This window comes from Carassius auratus, unplaced genomic scaffold (genome assembly GCF_003368295.1).
Source record: "Carassius auratus strain Wakin unplaced genomic scaffold, ASM336829v1 scaf_tig00214575, whole genome shotgun sequence".
NCBI classification, from domain to species: domain Eukaryota; kingdom Metazoa; phylum Chordata; class Actinopteri; order Cypriniformes; family Cyprinidae; genus Carassius; species Carassius auratus.
Window position 1 is genome coordinate 696,106 of NW_020527719.1, and position 18,518 is coordinate 714,623.

Here is an 18,518-nt window from a genome sequence, read left to right on the forward strand (position 1 = left end):
AGAGCTGGCATACCACAACTAGGGCCCTATGATTTCCGCGATGCAGAAAACGCGGAGGGAATCGCGGAATCCAGTCATAAAAACGGAATTTACAGTTTAACATGGAATTGCACGGAATTCACCACATTTTTAATGAATTAATCAAAAATAGGTCATTGCACTTACATCAAATCACGATATGGACTAATATCTGTACACATTAAGCCGGAACAGTCTATTTAAATATGAATCCTGCATGTTCTGTGTGTCTCTGTTAATGAATGGAGCAGAAGCGCTTCTTCATTCATTAAACACACTGTCCTCTCACTAAATAAGGATGTGAACACATGAACAACATCTCCAGAACTGCTCTGACAGTCATTTCATGAGCATTCGACCGTTTGATTTGAGTAAAACTAGCGTCACATCAACTACACAGAACTGTAAAGGTACAGTACGTCAACCCGTCAAAATAAAAGTCCGGTTAAAGACTATTGTTCAATCCAACATTATTCTTTTTTTAAGGTTTAATCACACAACATTTCTTCCATGTTTTATTTTTAATAGTAAATCCCCTTTGTTTACCAAAAAGCTGTTAATTTTAATTAAGCAAAAACACATTTTATCCAATTACTCGATTAATCGATTACATTTTTGGTAGAATACTCGATTACTAAAATATTGGATAGCTACAGCCTTAGTCACCACCTCAAAGAGCATGCACAGAGAAGTCCAAATTAAACAAGTAAGTACACATTGATGACCTAAGACACTCAACGAGTGGTTTGTGTAAGAAAACGAACAGTATTTATATCGTTTTTACCTCTTGTACACAACCACGTCCAACTGATATGAGGGCGCACGTGCTTCCTGATGTCGTGACTCGTGTGACGTTTGCGCATGCTCTGGCTTAATCTGTGCAAGCGCGGAAAGCCCCGGAAGTTATCTCTTGCGCGTGTACGTAACTCATTGTTTACACTTAATGTCTTTGGTTTACACAGAGATTTTGAAAGTGTTACCTTTCACTGTGAAGATCTAAACATATTTAGACGTACAGGAAATTGCAATGGAAGACGATTTCAATATATCAACAGACAACGTTGAATTTTTTTCACAACCATATTTATTTGAACCAGAAAACACAGATCAAGTATTCAGAGCGATGGAGGAAGCATCCGCTGCAGCAGCATGTCTTCAGGCCTCAGAGAGACAGAGATCTCTTCAAAATTGGTGGTGTTTTAGTAGCAAGTGTTGTGAGATGCAGACAGAAGTGGAGAGCATATGTTGTCACAAATGGAACAACTACAAGATGATGACGAGGACATTGACAGTATCGCATCACACACCTGCCTGACTGAAGATCCTGAGTTTTCTCCACTGGTGAGTCGCAGCATTTTACACGTTGTGTTTTGTTTGCCACGTATAAACTGGTGGCGACGTCCAATGCCAGAGGGACCCAATGGCACGCTTTCAATAGAGTGAGTAATGTGTTGTATTTTTACTATAATCGCAACGATTATAGGGTGCATTATAAACAAATTAATTAATTACAATTACTGTATTATATTTCAGATTGGTGGCGTATCGTGTGGTAAACAATAAACAATGAGTGACGTACACACGCGAGAGATCACTTCCGGCGCTTTCCGCGCTTGCGCAGACTAAGCCAGAGCGCGCAACACGTCACACACCAAGAAGCACGCACGCCCTCAGATCAGTTGGAAATGCTTGTGTACAAGAGGTAAAAACAATATAAATACTGTTCGTTTTCTTACACAAACCACTCATTTCGTGTCTTAGGTCATCAATGTGTACTTACGATGGGGAATTGTTCAATTTGGACTCCTCTGTGCCTGCTCTTTATGGGTGGTGACAATAGACCTACATTATATGAGTCACAGACAAGAAAGGTTTGACCTAAAAATATCAAAATGGAAACTACTTTCGGAAACAAAGAAACCTACATCTTGGATGTCCTTGAGGTAAGCTAAAACATATCAAAATTTTATTTGAAAGTGAACTATCCCTTTAAACGTTCAATTTTTAAGTTTCATCAGCTCCTAAAATGCAAATACATTTATGTCTTCCTAAATCTTTACAAATATTGTGGTTATTTTGTATGAATTCGTATGATGTGATTAGTACAGTACCATTAAGATCCAGACAGCTCAGACAGTAGACAATGGCGCTACAATAGAAACAATAAAATCACGGGAAAGCGAGAACTGCTAAAATTTAAATGTGTATCTTGAATGCAATGTCCACCACTTAGATAAAAGCATCTGCCAAATGCATAAATCAATCTATTTATATATGAAATCCTGTGCATTCAATTCATCAACATATGTCCATCTCTGAAGCTCTTTTTCCATTTATAAAAGCTGTTCATATATTAATTTTGCATGTAACACTATCCCAGCATTATTTTTTAAGAATCTAGAATCACACTTGCATAAACACCTCCAAAGAGCAATGGGATCATGTTGGTGACATTGACAACGCCATTATTAAAATGTTCAGCACTCGAAGCGGCTGCTAATTGTGCTAATAAAAGTAGCACAAATGGGCACCAGCACAGTAGAGGTGCTCTGTTGGCCTTGTGCTGTGCTCAGTCAATGGGCCCTCTCCATCTGCCTTTGCTTAGAGCCGTCAGGTCTTGTCACTCAAGTTTAAGGTGAACAAAATAAAGCAGAGGGGTTTTGGTTAGTCCCTCCTGACTGGAGGCTGTTTTAAAGCACTCCAGACTGCCACAGAAAACTCAATTTTACTTTTCCTACCCATGTTCACTAGACCAGAGCAAATTTCATTACATGTTTATGGACTTATAAAAATTCTTGCAGAATACAGCTTTATTCACACGTGGTTTCATCGAAACTTGCAGAATCTGATGTGCGCCGAGGCCTTCGAACCGTTGTTGCAGTGCTGACATTTAGCCACATATTTTAGTTTCATCCAGTTTAGCTGAATCCAGTTCAAAGCTTGATAGATTTCAGCTTTCTAATAGTGCACCCTGATATGGAACAGATCAACAAATCACAAATCTGTGAATGTGGTGAAAGATCTGGGCTGCTTACCCAAAGGTTCTAGTTTCAGACCGCAGAAAGGGTATTTGAATGATTATTCCTACAAAAATGAAAATTCTGTTCCTCACCTTTGTGTTGTTCCAACCCTTTAAGACTTTCTTTATTATGTGGAACACAAAAATACATATTCAAAATAATTTCTGAGCTGTTTTATTTATTTATTTTTTCCTTACAGTGACAGTTGTTGTCACCATTCACTTTTTTATTGTATGTTGCTTAAAAGCTGTTTTTGTGTTCCATGGAAGAAATTATGTCATAAAGCTTTGAAATGACATGAAGTTGAGTACATTTGTGGCAACTATCTTTTAAATGAATGCTTTTGTAGATTTTTTTTTTTTTACTATTCCTTTGCCAAAACATATTTAACTTTATTTAACTGGGGAAAATAGCCATAAAGTGTTTTTTTTTCCCCAGTGATATGAATTTATGCTTTAGTCATAGTAATAATATGATACAAAGATATTGTACATGCTGTTCAGAAAAAGCCTTTATTCCAAACCTTTAGTGCTTTTGGAAACACCCTCTCCCCTAACAAACACTCTCCTTAACCCACACACAAACACACACACACACACACAAATGCACAATTGTGTTTGTATGGTTAGTCTGAGCAGCAATAGTTCTACATTCCACATGTCAATATTCAGGCTTCTGGCAAATTCTCTGGATTTACAAATAAACAAATAGCTGGGCAGGAATGGGAGAAATTGGAGACTGCAAATGAATTTCATTTCTTGTTCCTTCCTTCTCTTTCAACTAAAAATAGAATCCACTTTTCTAAGTTGCATAAAATGTATACAACATTATTTGTCATCTAACAACGAGACTTTTCCTACAGAAAAAAAAAACAGAAATGAAAGCATTTTTGGCTGTTCTGCACAGTAGATCCTAGATTTGCAAACATAAGCTTGGCATCACACTCTCTAAATCAAAGAGCAAAACTTCGTAAATGTTTTTTGGACAGACACCTTCCTATCGTTCTTATCAATAGTAATATCTAGGAATTGTGCAATGACCTCATTTGGCCTTGGCCCACTAGTGTTAAAGCGTGATCTCAGTCTCAGACGCCACACCTATGGTCCACTCACTAATCCATATGGCAAACAAAAATATGGCAAAAGCTAGATGAAAAAAGACCGTTCCAATCTGATTGGCCGACACATCCAACAAAAGTCGTATTGCACTTCTTCTATAAAGCGCTTTGTTAACACTACTTTTAAAAGGTAAGCTTTACTTACTTAGCGACATAATTAATCACTGGTTTTGTAGGAGCTGACATCAAACCTACTCCGGGTTTTGTTACTTAATGGCAAGCAGAATTGGAAAGGACATCAAAATCCTCCGACATATTTTTTAGAAATGTTTTGTACTTGTAAAAGGTGTTTGATCAACGCATATTTCTCTCCTGATTCAGACTTTTTCACTGGAGAACGCTATATTATGGATATCAGTCTTGTATTTTAGCAACGGTTTGATTATGTGTGATGTCCTGGCTTGCCAATCATGGTTGTGGTTCTGGCCTCGGTATTGATCCTGGGACAAAAAAATTACACACAAGAGTTATAATCAAAAATGACCTCAGCGAGAAGCATCCGAATGATTAATGATCCCTGACCGGTATTGCAGGAGCAGAACAACTACTGACAAAGAAAATAAAAATGAATAATACCCTCTTCACGGGTGGTAACATCCGGATCTAGCCAGCTCCTCACATAATTCACATATCTTTGGGCAGTTTTAATAAATTTCTGCAGCAGACCCACTGAGCTTGGGGTCTCTGTTCAGAGTGAACAGTCCAAGGAAGAGTTCAGCAGCTGTACTATTAAAAAATACTCCAGGAGAAAAGAGTAACCTGATACACGTTGGAGTGAGAACACAAATCAGATGAGACGTTCATGAGCCACAAATCTCTCCTGTGTCTGAAACATCACAGAACCACGCATGACGGTGAGAAAGACAGAGCCAGCAGCCTGTGATCAGCCAGAATATGAAAATAACAGACTGACATATACTTACTTTCCTGCACTATGATCTTTACTGGATCAGATCTTCAAGCAGAATACAATCCACATCCCATCCTATCCTATTCTAAAACGCGATATCAAAATTAAAGGTATGCAACAAATGAATAAACTAACTGACATCATGTGAAAAATGTATTTTAGTGAGCTAAACAGTCTATGCTTTTTATAACTTCTGTAAGTTCTGGCACACTTTATATTCATGAGTTTGAACTTGATGCCACAGAGGAAGAAATTCAACAACGTCACACAAAGGAGATTCAATACTCCATTTATGAAAAGCATTTACAGTATGTTGTGCAACAAAAAAATTACACTGATAATAAATCCAAAATTTTGACTAATTGTGCCAAAAAGTCTCAATAATTTAGACTATGTATTCTATACATTTTGGTTGTTATGTAAAATACATTTTGTCTGATTAGAAATATATTTCTAAACTAAGTTCAATACAGAGTGTCGAAACAAAAAATGCTGCCATGCACTATCACAAAATATTCACCACATTGTTTTCAGATTTCTTTATAAGTAAGTATAGTAGATGCTAGGCCTATATAAAAAGCATAAAATGTATTTGCATGTCACTGTGCGAACATAATAACATGTTTAAAGCATAATTCACGCTGAAAACCTTTCGTAGATTCATATGACAAATCCTTCATCCTGTTTGCTGTCTCCGGAATTGGACTTAAATTTAAAATTCACTTAATTCAGAATGGCACACAACCCTGACTTCAATGCATATGCAGTTCTCCTGGAGAAAGTTCAACATGCAGGGTGAACTTGTGGTGAAACCAGATGTTCCTTGGAACATTAAAACTTGTTAAATCAACGTCCAACCAGGCTGAGAGTACCGAAGCTGCCAGGTGAAGTCACCAAGGCAATATATAACCAGACTTCAGCTCACATAACACCAAGCTGCCACAACAATCACTTCCTTCAGTCTTTGTGATGTCGGCTATTAACAAAATGTCCAACAGTGCTAATTCCTTAAAAAACAGTGAATATAATGGAGCTCTGGGGCAAAGCTCGTGAATATCCACTGACAGCTTAATTAGGGAAATGCTACAAGTCTGTAAGTAATGAAGGACGTATGTTTTGAACATGGAATTGGAGGCGAACAGAAGATTGGTTTTTAAATAGAAAGTTAAAGTACACACTAAAACACACTTATTTTTGTTAGTACACAGAGATTTATTTAAAATTAGATTATATTTAGCTCAAATTCCAAATCCTAAGTCTTGGATGTGTATAGTTGGCGAAGGTTAAACAATATTTGGAACTTGAAATGGTAAAAAAAAAAAAATAATAATAAATCTCGGTGCAAGAACAAAAGTAAGTGCATTTTAGTGTGCAGGGGGAAATCCTTTGGGCCTCAGTCATGAAACACAAGCAGAACAAATCTCTATGTAAAACATTCAGAAATCCAATTGAATTAAATGCAGCAATTCGCGTTGCAATGGTTTTGCAAACGATTTGCACAGAAATTTGCTCTGCTCGTGTTTCATGAATGAAGCCCACTGAGATTTTGCGATTGCTACGGTGATTTCATTAAAGCATTTCATGCAATTACATTCTTTATTGATTTTTAATAAAGGTTTTAGTCATGCCAGCACTTGAAACGTATGTGGTAAGAACACAGATGTCTTCGGGAATCACAGAGGTTTAATATTTGTTTATAAAGGGGTGTTATTAAACTACCTGCAGCTGCTGCAGTGCAGTTCTCATGCACAGTGAGTGCATGACTGATGACTCATTTAAAACCCACTATCAAATGAATGAATCAAATGAAAAGGGAACTTCACAGACTAAAAGCTCCAATCAGCAGAAAGGAAACTCCTTCGCTGGGATTATCTTGGATTATTATTAGGTATTTTGTGTTGCATGGTAAATCCAGGCAAATAACTCCAATATGTGTGACTTGGTAAACCGCTAAAGAGACATAGATTAATGTATCATGTCATCTTTAATTTCCTAGATTTTGATACTAAAGGGAACTGCTAGATGCAAAAGTGTAAAATGTGGCCCGTCCAGTTCCCACAAAGTCCTGGCTCAGAATTTGGCCACAACCGTGGAAATATTATCTCCACGAGAAAATTGAAGCAAAATATCCTGGCCTACCCTATATTTCTGAAAAAAAAAAAAAAAAAAAAGACTTTGAATAAACCGATATTCTCCAGCCATGTTGGTACTGCCGTGGTTATGCTATGCTTCTATAATGTAACGAGGCAGCTGTAAAGTATCATAAATGTGCATTACGGTCAAATAAATGATCACCATCATTTCAGTGGTTCAACTGACAAACATTAACAGAATTATTAGCATCACTTTCATTTCTTTTATTTCAAATACACTGTTTGGTTGCAATTAAATAACCCACACTGAACCCTACGATATTTGCTAAAAGTGTAATTCATTTTCAAGGCATTTAAGATCTGAAAACTCCATTTTAAACACATCAGATAATTTTGACGCTAACATCATTATTAGATTGAGTTTGTGTACCCAGCAGGGAATTTCGGCTCCTTCCAAGCATTGTAAACATCTGTTTTCTCTTAACATTTGGTCACAGTTTATTTTCATTATTTTAAAAATTGTAAATATGCTGCTATTATCTGTTTCTACTCGCAAATTCATTTAAAGGCTAGTTTATCACTTCATTTGGCAAACTGAACAGCAATATATAGTGCAGTCTGAGTCATGCAGTCTGACAGTTTCTTGTTCCATTTACGAGATGCCCACTCTGTCTTCATATCCTTCTGTTGTGGCACATTTTATTTTTCCTGTTCAGTTGTTGTTTTATGGTCATTTAGAAGACCTTGAGTAATGGCCAATGTGGAAACATTCTGAGAGTCTGTTATACATATTAGTGTCTCATTTATTTACAGTTCTGTTCACTCATGCCACATACTGAGATTGTAAACGTTCACGTCATATTTGCCAACATATCTTTCTCTCTTCATATGGAGAGGTGGAAAATAACACAAGCTCTGCCTCGTTTTGTTTGATTTGCATATTAGTCACAACATGATATTTTATAGCAACTTTAATGCTTAAAGAACGCTCCAAATAGTAGTCAGCAAGTGCTCTAAGCATTGTAATATTCCTGGTGAAACAAATCCAAGAGGGCAAACAATATATTGGTGTATTTAAAAGGCAATGGCTGTACATTAGCACATGTATGTGTGCTTATTGCTAACAACTGCAAGAAATACAAGTTAATTTAAATAAACAGAATTTAGTATTTTTTTTATCAAAAGAATAATTCACCCAAAAATGATTTAAAAATTGCCATCCTAGATGAGTTTGTTTCTTTGTGAGAACAGATTTTGAGAAATTTAGCATTAAATCACTTGCTCACCAATGGATCCTCTGTAATGAATGGGTGCCATCAGAATGAGAGTCCAAACAGCTGATAAAAACTTCACAATAATCCACAGCTTTATGTTTTTAACTTAAAATTGTAGCTTCTGGCTAATAGTCTTTTATCTGTAATAATGCTTTCTCTAATGAAAAAGCTGCCTAGTCTGAATCAGGAGAGAAATATGCAGGAATCAAAAACTGTTTACAACAGTCCCAGACAACAGATGTCAACAGTCCCAAACGGGTTCTCTCATGCTGATGGCACCCATTCACTGTAGAGGATCACTGTTGGTTGAATGACTCGAGTATGAGTAAATTCCTAAAAAAACAACAACAACAGATTTAGATTTTTAAGTGAACTATTCCATTAAGTTGCAGCTACAAAAAGTATTTAAATGAAGTAAAATGTGTTTAAAATGTATATTTAATGCAGAACAGGGTTCAGTAGCTTTGCAACACGCTAAAAGAAAACGAATTATGAGTCAAGCATGCTTCACGATTGCTCTTTGTATGGCCTACAGATACATTCAGCTCTTAGCTCTTCTGGAGAATATTGAGCATGTGTGTGAGTATCTGCTTAATGTCTCAGATATAGAAAAAAAAATCATGTTTTCCTTCACAGGCAGAAACATCTGTCAGAGCCTCAGATCTATCATTAGCACACTATTCTACGTGCACTCACTGTGTTTGTGTTGAGTGCACACATGTGTGTTTTCACTGCTGCTGGGGGAGGAGGAAAAAGTCTCCAAACTCTTTGTGTCACTTTGAGCACAAGAAGAGAGAAGAGGACAGGAAGACTATTCGATGACGGGCAGAAGAAATTCTGCCATGCGGTATTCATCAAAATACTCCGGCAATCGTTTCAATGAAATAACCGCCCAACTCTGGAGCAATCGTTTCTAACTGGACAAAAACTTGGGCTCCACGAGCCAAAAAAACTGTTCTGAGCAACATGGGCATGTTACCCACACTTGTGGAGGGAAAACAAATGACGCAGTATTGTGAAATGGCACCATCTCACTTCAGACTGCATCTGGTCAAAGCCACTCCTCATTTTCGTTCAATTCTAAAGACTTATTGTATGCAGAACGATTACAGGAGCTTTCCCCACCTCTAGCCCATTTTCATGACATTTCCATACTTCTAATGACTATTTGAGGGCTCGAGCAGTTACTGCTGTCAACGAAAATGAGAGGCTAAAGGCTAACCGCTAGCTAATACCCAAACTGCCCTCACTGGACAACTTCCTGTCATTTGTCTTAGAGCAAACAGGCAGGAAATAGCTTCGAATATAGCATGCTAGCATCGCGCAGACAGACTCCCTCACTTCTTTAAGTGGATGTAGGAGAAATGTTTTGAGCGGAGAGCGAAAGCTGATTTAAAGGGACAGTTATTTATGATGAATGCTGCTCTCCTGAGAGTCTGGCAAACCATTTCACAGATCTAAAGTACACTGTGACCTCAGATACACTAAGAATCACATGATGACAACTATAAAGCCCTCTAAAGCCGAGGTCTTGAGCACACGATGGAAGTTACCTTCACAGCGTTGAGCTACATATCAGTTGACACTTCACTCAATGCATGTGGAAGAGAGACGTTTCCAGGAACGGGATACAAACAAAGCGAGCATAAGTCATTTAGAGAGGTGTACTGTGGATATTTATCATACTTAATATGTCTGCTTGTACTGAATGATATATACAGTACCGTGCATCTGTAGTGGGGTTATGAATGCTATGATATTCACAAATCCATCAGCACTGGAAGCTAGCACACTGATGAAATGCATAGTTACATTGTCCAAATACACAATATTTAAAGGTGAACGTTTCACTGGCCATCACTAGTAAATTCAATAATGTACAGGATTGATATTTTACAAACATTCTGGTTTGGGTTTGTTTTAAACACCCAACCCTAAGTATTCAATTTCTCCAAACAATTTAGCCTATACGTATATACTATATTGTATGTATCATAGGATCATTTCAGCCTTAGTTGTGCTATTCAGTTTGATTGTTTGCTAAATGTTTTTGGTGACATTAAAACCTTTCATAGTGTAAATTACATCATTGTCACCATTTAAAATGTAACCAAAAATGGTAGCATCATCCTAATGTAACCACCTAATATTTGTAAAATGAATACATTTATTGATTGCTGCTTAATGAATAAAATGCCATTTTGAATATTTTCTTTTTACAATTTGAATTATGAAATGCAACTGGTCTTATTTATCCTGTATCTATTTAACCATATTGCCAAATGTGTCAAATGCTGCATACTGATTCTCATGCAAAGCCAATGGAAATTTAATAATTTGCTTAGTGTCATGATATCTGCAAAACAGCTATAATTTAAGTATTTTGTTTACCCAGAATTAAAGTTAAAAAAGGTGGAAGAAATGCAATGAAATAAAAAAGCAATGAAAAGCAAAAAATACACACATATTAAAAACAAATCTGATTTTATTTTTTCTCTCAGTTTAACCATTGGACAAAATATTTAAAATATATATTTATGTGTTATTGTATTTTGTTTTACTGAATTATGTATTTTTGTTAAGCACCATATCAGGCTCTTATGGCTATGATATAAAAGAATATGGTGCTCATACTTGAGGGAAAAAATACACATTAGTTTTATTCAAAGGCCCAAACTGAACATTTAATTTGGTGCAGCTGCTGATATTAATAAGCCTAAAAAATTAAGCTGATTCTGATAAATATCTGTTATCACTATTTCACTCAATAATATTTCCTTGTAAGATGGCTTTTAAATTCGTAGCTTTATGAGAAAAGTTCTTTCATTTTCATTGTAGGTGGGGAGGCATAAAAAGCAATGCAATACAATGATGACTGAGAGATGTAACAAATAAACATTCCTCAAAAGCCTGATGATCATATTTGATACTCACATTTTAACATTAATTGTTCTAAAATAAAATATGTAAGGATACTAAAATAAACCTAATTTGCTTCAGTCAATCAAGTATTCAAATTTAAATATTACTAACGATAAAAAAAAAATAATTTCACAGCAAACAGACGTGTACCACAATCCAAAGGTGGATTTTTACAAATATACAAAATGCATTTTACTTGCTTTTTAAAAAGTATAAACTCAATCAGATGAAACAAGGCACGCAGTAGTTTGTGTAGAATATGTTTTTTTTTTCAGCAAAGCATTGATAATTTAAAGGCCTTAGAATTTTTTTCTAATGCTTTTACAGTATATATATATAAAAAAAAAAACTTTACCTTACTTCACTTTATTATTATTTTATTTTTTTAGGATTATTTTAAAAATGTGCACATTGAAAACTACTCTTTTCCAGGAGATGCTTTTTTTATATATAACAAAATAACAATGACTAAATTCTGAGAATGCATGCAGTTAATAAGCAGCTTAAACAACAGGCAGCATCATGGAACGTAAAAGCAATGTGGAACTGTAGCAATTTGAGAGCTTTGAGAGCTGACCTCGACTTGTCTCAGATGGTTTGCTTTAACTAAACTGGACTAAACTGTAGCGAGTGTAGAGGTGAAAACTAGTATGACCTTGGACTTGTCTCACCACGGTTTGTTTTAACTGGCAGGGGGCTTTCACGCCTATTACTGATGGCTTTAATGAGAAAGGGTCAGAAAAGTCGACCTGTGCCGAGTGGAAATGGATGGGGCAGGGCTATCTCACTGCAATTCCCCTGCCACCTGCCAGTGACTGCGTAGGGGGCATCCTGATTGCTAACAGACCCGTTTGTGCCGTGCACCCAGGTGTCTTCATTCTCACCAATCAGTCATGCACACGACGGGCTTTTTGCTACAGCACACATGCTGGGATCCACGGAGAGAGAGATTCCTTTGCTAAGTGTGTTTAGTTCTAATTCCTCTTACAGCCGCCTTGTCAAACGCAGATGTGCTTAAGAAGATGTTTGGAAAATAAGGGTGAAAGCTAGAAGAGTGCTTTTTGCTGAATCTGGCATGAAGACGGTACCGGTTTCGATATGAACGAACAACATTCAGCCTGTTTGATGCCAAGTACAGTTCAGAAATCCTCATCTGAGCTTATATATCAATATTAATAAGAAAATGTGCGGCGTGACCCGCACTGGAACTCGCACAGCGCCTGACATAAAACTTAGGATAATCTTTCCACACTAAATCTGCTTTAAACAAATAATCTCTCTCTGGTTGACTGTACCGGATAGTGATTTGAGTTTACATTGAGATTACTGCAATGATTATAATAATAAAACAATGGCATTTGTGCAAAAAAAAGCAGGTCTGTTAAAGAACCCCCTCACACAAATAATTCCCTTCATAGAGAGATGAATCAGAATTCAATCACCAACAGTGTCTGCAACAAAAATCACTGCATGATCCAAACAAAATATCACAGCCATATTATCCAACCATAACACATTTTAGTGATTTAAATATGCACAGGAAAGACACTACTGACCCGATTCAAAGTGTATGCAAAAACCTTCCTGTTCTTCCTATAGCAAGTGCTTTTACAAAGTGTCAGTTCTGAAATCATTGTCAGCTGGCCTTTTGTATATGGCATCATTCAGCTTCATTCAATCCTTGATCTGACATTTTCGGTACTACAAAGGTCTCTGACAAATCCTCTGAGATTTCTGCCTTTCAAACATTTATTCCTCCATAAAATGATCTGAACATTTTGGACAATGTCTGTGTGTGTGACTAGTATGAAACCTGAAAATGGACACTGGATTTACAAACAGGCAGAGCACAGCTGTTGAAAGTGATCAATAAAACCATATGCTTGGCTGACTGTTCGCCGGACCGTCCTGTATCTCATCATTTTAAACCTATGTGTTTCTGGAATGAGCAGCAACAATTAAATCACTGCATTTTTTGGGAGTACCTATGATCCTGGACAGCAATGAGACAAAACAACTCAAAATAGTTCAGACAAGCTTAAACAACATAAAACCAAACCATAAACACAGAAAGCATCCAAGACAGAACAAACCTGAACAGAGCAACTACAGAACTAAAGCTTCCTACTGACTTTAAAAATCGTTCCTTCAACATCGTCAGTAGTAATATTCAATATTATAAGTTCAATACATTTGTGATCCAGGAGCAAAAAAACAGTCATAAGTAGAATGTGGGTATTTGTAGCAATAGTCAATAATACATTGTATGGGTCAAAATGATTGATTTTTCTTTTGTGCCAAAAATCATTAGGATATTACGTAAATATATATTTTTAAATCTCCTACCATATATATATTTAAATACATATATATATATATATATATATATATATATATATATATATATATATATATATATATATATACTTAATATTTCATTAGTAATATGCATTGCTAAGAACTTCATCTGGACAACATTAAAGGCAATTCAAAAAAAAAAAGTACCCTTATATTCTAGATTTTCCATATGTATAAATCTAAATTTTAAAACATCAACTCTTATGGACCTAGGTTACATTTGTTAAAATCCTGAACTCTCAGAAAAAAGGTACAAAACTGCCACTGGGGATACACTTTCAAAAGGTACGGATATATATTTTGATATGAACCATTAGGGATAAAGAAGGTACAAAAACATTTATCTTTTAGCTATTGTAACTTAGGGTACCGCAACAGTCTGAGAGTGTATGTGTTATAGCCTATTTTGTGAAATTCTGAAGCAATTAAACAAAGCCTAACCATGATATACACTGTATTATCTCAGTATCTGCATGTTGCTGTAATCTCCTACCTGTTAACGTGACATCGCTGTAGATGTTGGAGACCTGTTCTTTCAACAAGACCTGTTGCATCTGAGCCGCTTTCTCCCGCTGCAGTTCCAGCATCATGTCTGGGTGGCTGGCCAGCTTGCAACCCTTTTGCTTGTCCAGAGCGAAGTCACTGCGCACTATGTCTGCATGGAAACCGCGAGAATGCTTTTGGAGTACAAACGAGAGGACAAGCTAACCTCTAAAAGTGCAATGCATGTGGTTTGCATTGTGGACATGTTTACTAGATCCTCGAAATGTATTGCTTTCTCTTCCATGTTTATTGATAAGAAGTCTGGGTAATTAAAAAGCCATTTCTTTTCAACGGGCATGTACTACATAAATGAAGTGCATCAATATTTATTCAAATATATTCAAATATATTATGCATGCATATTTGTCCACATAGTATGTAATTACACCGCTTTAATATCTTGATTCAAATAAGTATTTCAATCAAGTTTTCTGAACTCAAGTCATGGAGTACAAAAACATCTAAAATCAATATGCAAAATACCTGCCTAATTGAAAATGACCAAATCAGACCTCACCATCTTCATAGTTTTTGAGGTAATAGTCTGGTCCGGGCCCTCTAAACTTTGCAAGATTCTTCAGGTTATGAAACTGGAGAAAGTCGGTCCGTTTGCCCCCAAACCTCAAATAAGCTGGAGAGAGTCCCCGTGCCAGAGTGACTAACCGCTTGGAGCTGTAAATACAGAAAGACAGATCACAGATCCAAAGGCTCAGTCAAACCCGAAGGGCTACAACAATACAGCTCTGTACAAAGCAAAAATTAGCAGCAGGAGCTGTCTGCACCTAATTTAATTTGTCCAATCTAAAGTAGTTATTTTGATTGAGTCATATTAAAAATGCAGTCAAGTGAATTCAGTCATATTTCTTTTACTTAATAAAACATGTCAGTTTAAATGTGACCATGAGAAGCTATTTAGATTACCTGATCAGACATTATACAGTGCATAAAATCAAAGAGAGCTTTTCATTATGATTTCACACTATAAGAGTGAATATGGACAATACTGAATAAAAAGCTGGCTTTTTTTCTTTAAGGCTTGTTTATATAAGATCTATATACTTTCAGATTATATTAGGTTGTGTATACACACATTATACAACACAAAACAAACAGCTTGCATATATAATATATGATAAAGCATATATAGCCAACATTGTACCCGACACTGAGTCTTATTTTATGTGACGATGTAAAGTCTGTAAAGCCGACACAAGAAAACGGGATCATTTTCAGAGCAGAACAAGGCAATGATATCTCAAAGCTGATCAGTAATTAAAAACTTCTATTTTGTTTATTTATTTTTTTATTATTATTTGTCAGCAGCAACCTGGTTTTCGCCATTTGACTGGTGCGTAACTTTCTCTCGGAACCTCAGACTGACGTTGATCAGATTCAGTGTAATGTATGATTGTGTTTTAGGCCGCAGTGCTGAAATCAACTGCAGATTATTTCACACGGAGCTGCAATCTGTGGTGCTGCACGCTCGTTTCTTTCTAGATAAATACATACCAGCTTCTTTTTTAGTGCTTTGCTAAATAATGAGACATAATACGGTACCAGTCGTAAAAAGAGAAGCTGTAAAAGGTGCACATAAAAGCGGGCCTATAAATTGCGCAAATATTCCCTTGCCTTTGAGCGTAAAGAACTTAGAAATCAACAGATAAAACAAAATATGAATAAAATTAAATAGGAGTGAAGTAAAATAAAATAAAAATAATTTGTGAATTGTTTTGTGTAAAGCAAAACGAGCTAAATTACCACAAACTTTAATCGGTGAAGCCTGGGTTTGTACGGTGGGCCGAAACTGATTTTTAGTAAACAGAGAGAGAGAGAGAGAGAGAGAGAAAGCGAGAGAGAAAAACAAACAAACAAACAAACAAAAAATCAGAAAGAGAAAAGTAACAAGCAGCGGTACACAATCTCACAATTCGCTCATCTGTTGTCATGTCCAGTAATGTGAATAATTACATTTAATCAGACCACGCACGAAGCATGTCTAAGCATGTTATTTTGGGGAAATTACAACAGCTAGAATCTAACAATTTAAAAGAAGAAAATATTAGTGCAGCTAACAGCAGAATGATAGCGATAATAACTGCGATATATTTGCATATAAATATGTCAGCATTATGTTATTATTGTTATTATTGTTAGCATTAACATTATGAGATCCATCTTTTGAATGCAAGCATGTGCATATCTTTTGCTAAACATTATAGCGCTATTAGGCTACCTCAAATCTGTGGAACCATATAAGATGGTAAAAATAACATGAATCTGAATGTCGTGGATATAGCTAAATGTTCAATTACTCATGTCAAATCCCGCTTTTATTCAGTGCTGGTTTCTTTCCATATATATAAAGAAATGAAGTACGTAAAACGTAAAAGCCAAACAAACCCCTTTGACTGCTTTACCACATAAATCTGCAATAACCTGAAGCCTACTGTACACAACAGAAAACTAACAATAATGCCACGACAGCAGACTGGGGTTCAGATTTATGTGGGCCAGTTCTTTAAATTCTATTTTTTCCAACACCTCACCCAGACTATAATAATAATTATTTGGTAATATATCGGTAGTAAACACTAGATCGATACTGAAACCTGTCCGGGGCTATGAAAGACACTTACATTTCGCTTCTCCGTATGGTTTTGTGTCTTTTCTCCTCTGGGGGCTGGGACACTCATATTCACTTCCAGGTCAAGCCCTGGTGTGCAAATTAACACAACCATTCAAATCTGCGCCTATATTCAGGGTTCGCGCTCTAATATATAAATTCATATTCGTATGTGGTGTCGAGAGATAGCCCCACGGGCGAAGCTCATCCCACAACACCGTTTCACTGGGATTCAACAGATGTTTTTTTTTAAACATTGCGCGTAAACATGTGGAATTGTACTTCACGCGTAAAAGTAATGTCCAAAAGTGCGAAAATAGATATACTAGTAATAGGCTACACTGGTATTTTACATAATAACATTATAAGCCTCATAGAAAGACTATCATATCTCCAAAGAGTACCTAACATGAAGTTTATCTGTGAAAATAAACTAGTAAATTTGTTTTGTAGTAGCATGTGGTATCGTGCAAAAGAAGACGCTGGTGAATAGATTAAAAGTAGTAAAACAGTAGTATTAAGTGTTTGGGCGGCTATGTGTTATTGGAAAGATTCATTGATAATGTCTAGTGGCTTTCCTGTTGGAAAATCCAGTTTAAGCCGGGTAGCTGTGCTTGGAACATGAAAGGAGGTTTCTGGCTGGTCACTATCTGGTTCAGCTTGACCACTTTTAAGATGGTATGTTTCTTGTCCAATGTGGTTTACCAGCTTTAAACCAGCTTCCATGTACTAAAACACAGCTACCAGCTAAGGACGGCTTCTCTCCGGCAGGATCTTTTCCATTCCCCACGAACACATCGGCATCACCAAAGCATCATCGCGCGTAGGATGTAATTGCAAAACTGTAATACCTTAAGAAGTCCAGCCAGCCATCCTTTACGATAGATGGATCCAACTGCAGCGAGAGGAAGTTGTCATTCAAAACTTTCACCGGGCTTCGCGTATTCACGTCCAGTAAAATCAAGGTTCTCTCCAGAAAGCTCTGTCTCTTCCCTCCGGACACTGGTCTCCTGTAGGTAACGGCGGAGGAAATGAGAGACTGGAGTATCAGTGCCAACCACAGTGACGAGCCGAACACTGGGCAGAGGAACTGCCTGGGCATCTTCTGTCCTCAAGCACCGGGCGGAGCGCAGTGAGGGAGATCCAGCAGAGATCTCCTTATAAAACCCGATTAAAAAGCACCTGAAGTGTTTTTATGCCCCTCCTTGAGCGAGGATCACTGGTGTCTCTTTCAGCCCCCCTATCTTCAGCTGTTTTGGAGTTAGCTGGAGTAAACTCACGCCCCAGGGCCAGCCTCCATCACACTGCTGCCCCTGCACCGCCCTCTGTAGTAACGCAACAGCTCTTAAAGGTAAGATGACTCTTATTTAACAGAAGCTTCTTCGGCTGGGGGGATCTGAAGCATAAATGATCTGTCTGCACACAAAGTAAAAATGAAATAATAATAATAATAATAATAATAATAATAATAATAATAAGACGAAAATAAAACATAACAAAAAGACGCAAACAAAAAAAGTTATGGTTCTTTAGATGTTCTTTGGATCAGCAAAAATCCTAGTTTTATCTAAAACCATTTATGGCTGTACAGTATATGGTTCTTTGGAGTTGAAAAAGTTATTTTAATGTTACATGTATAG

At 36.7% G+C, this 18,518-nt stretch overlaps 1 protein-coding gene across 1 annotated transcript in view; it reads right to left on the minus strand.

Moving 5' to 3' along the window:
* LOC113092399 (inactive heparanase-2-like) overlaps positions 1 to 18,113 on the minus strand; it is a 67,052-nt gene extending 48,939 nt beyond the window's left edge. The window contains exons 1-3 of the mRNA XM_026257988.1: positions 17,730 to 18,113; positions 14,773 to 14,927; positions 14,206 to 14,367 (exon numbers count right to left, since the gene is read on the minus strand). Of these exons, the coding sequence (XP_026113773.1) occupies positions 14,206 to 14,367; positions 14,773 to 14,927; positions 17,730 to 17,980 (568 nt within the window). The 5' untranslated portion in view covers positions 17,981 to 18,113. The remainder of the gene's footprint in view (positions 1 to 14,205; positions 14,368 to 14,772; positions 14,928 to 17,729) is intronic.
* Positions 18,114 to 18,518: the final 405 nt, after the last annotated feature.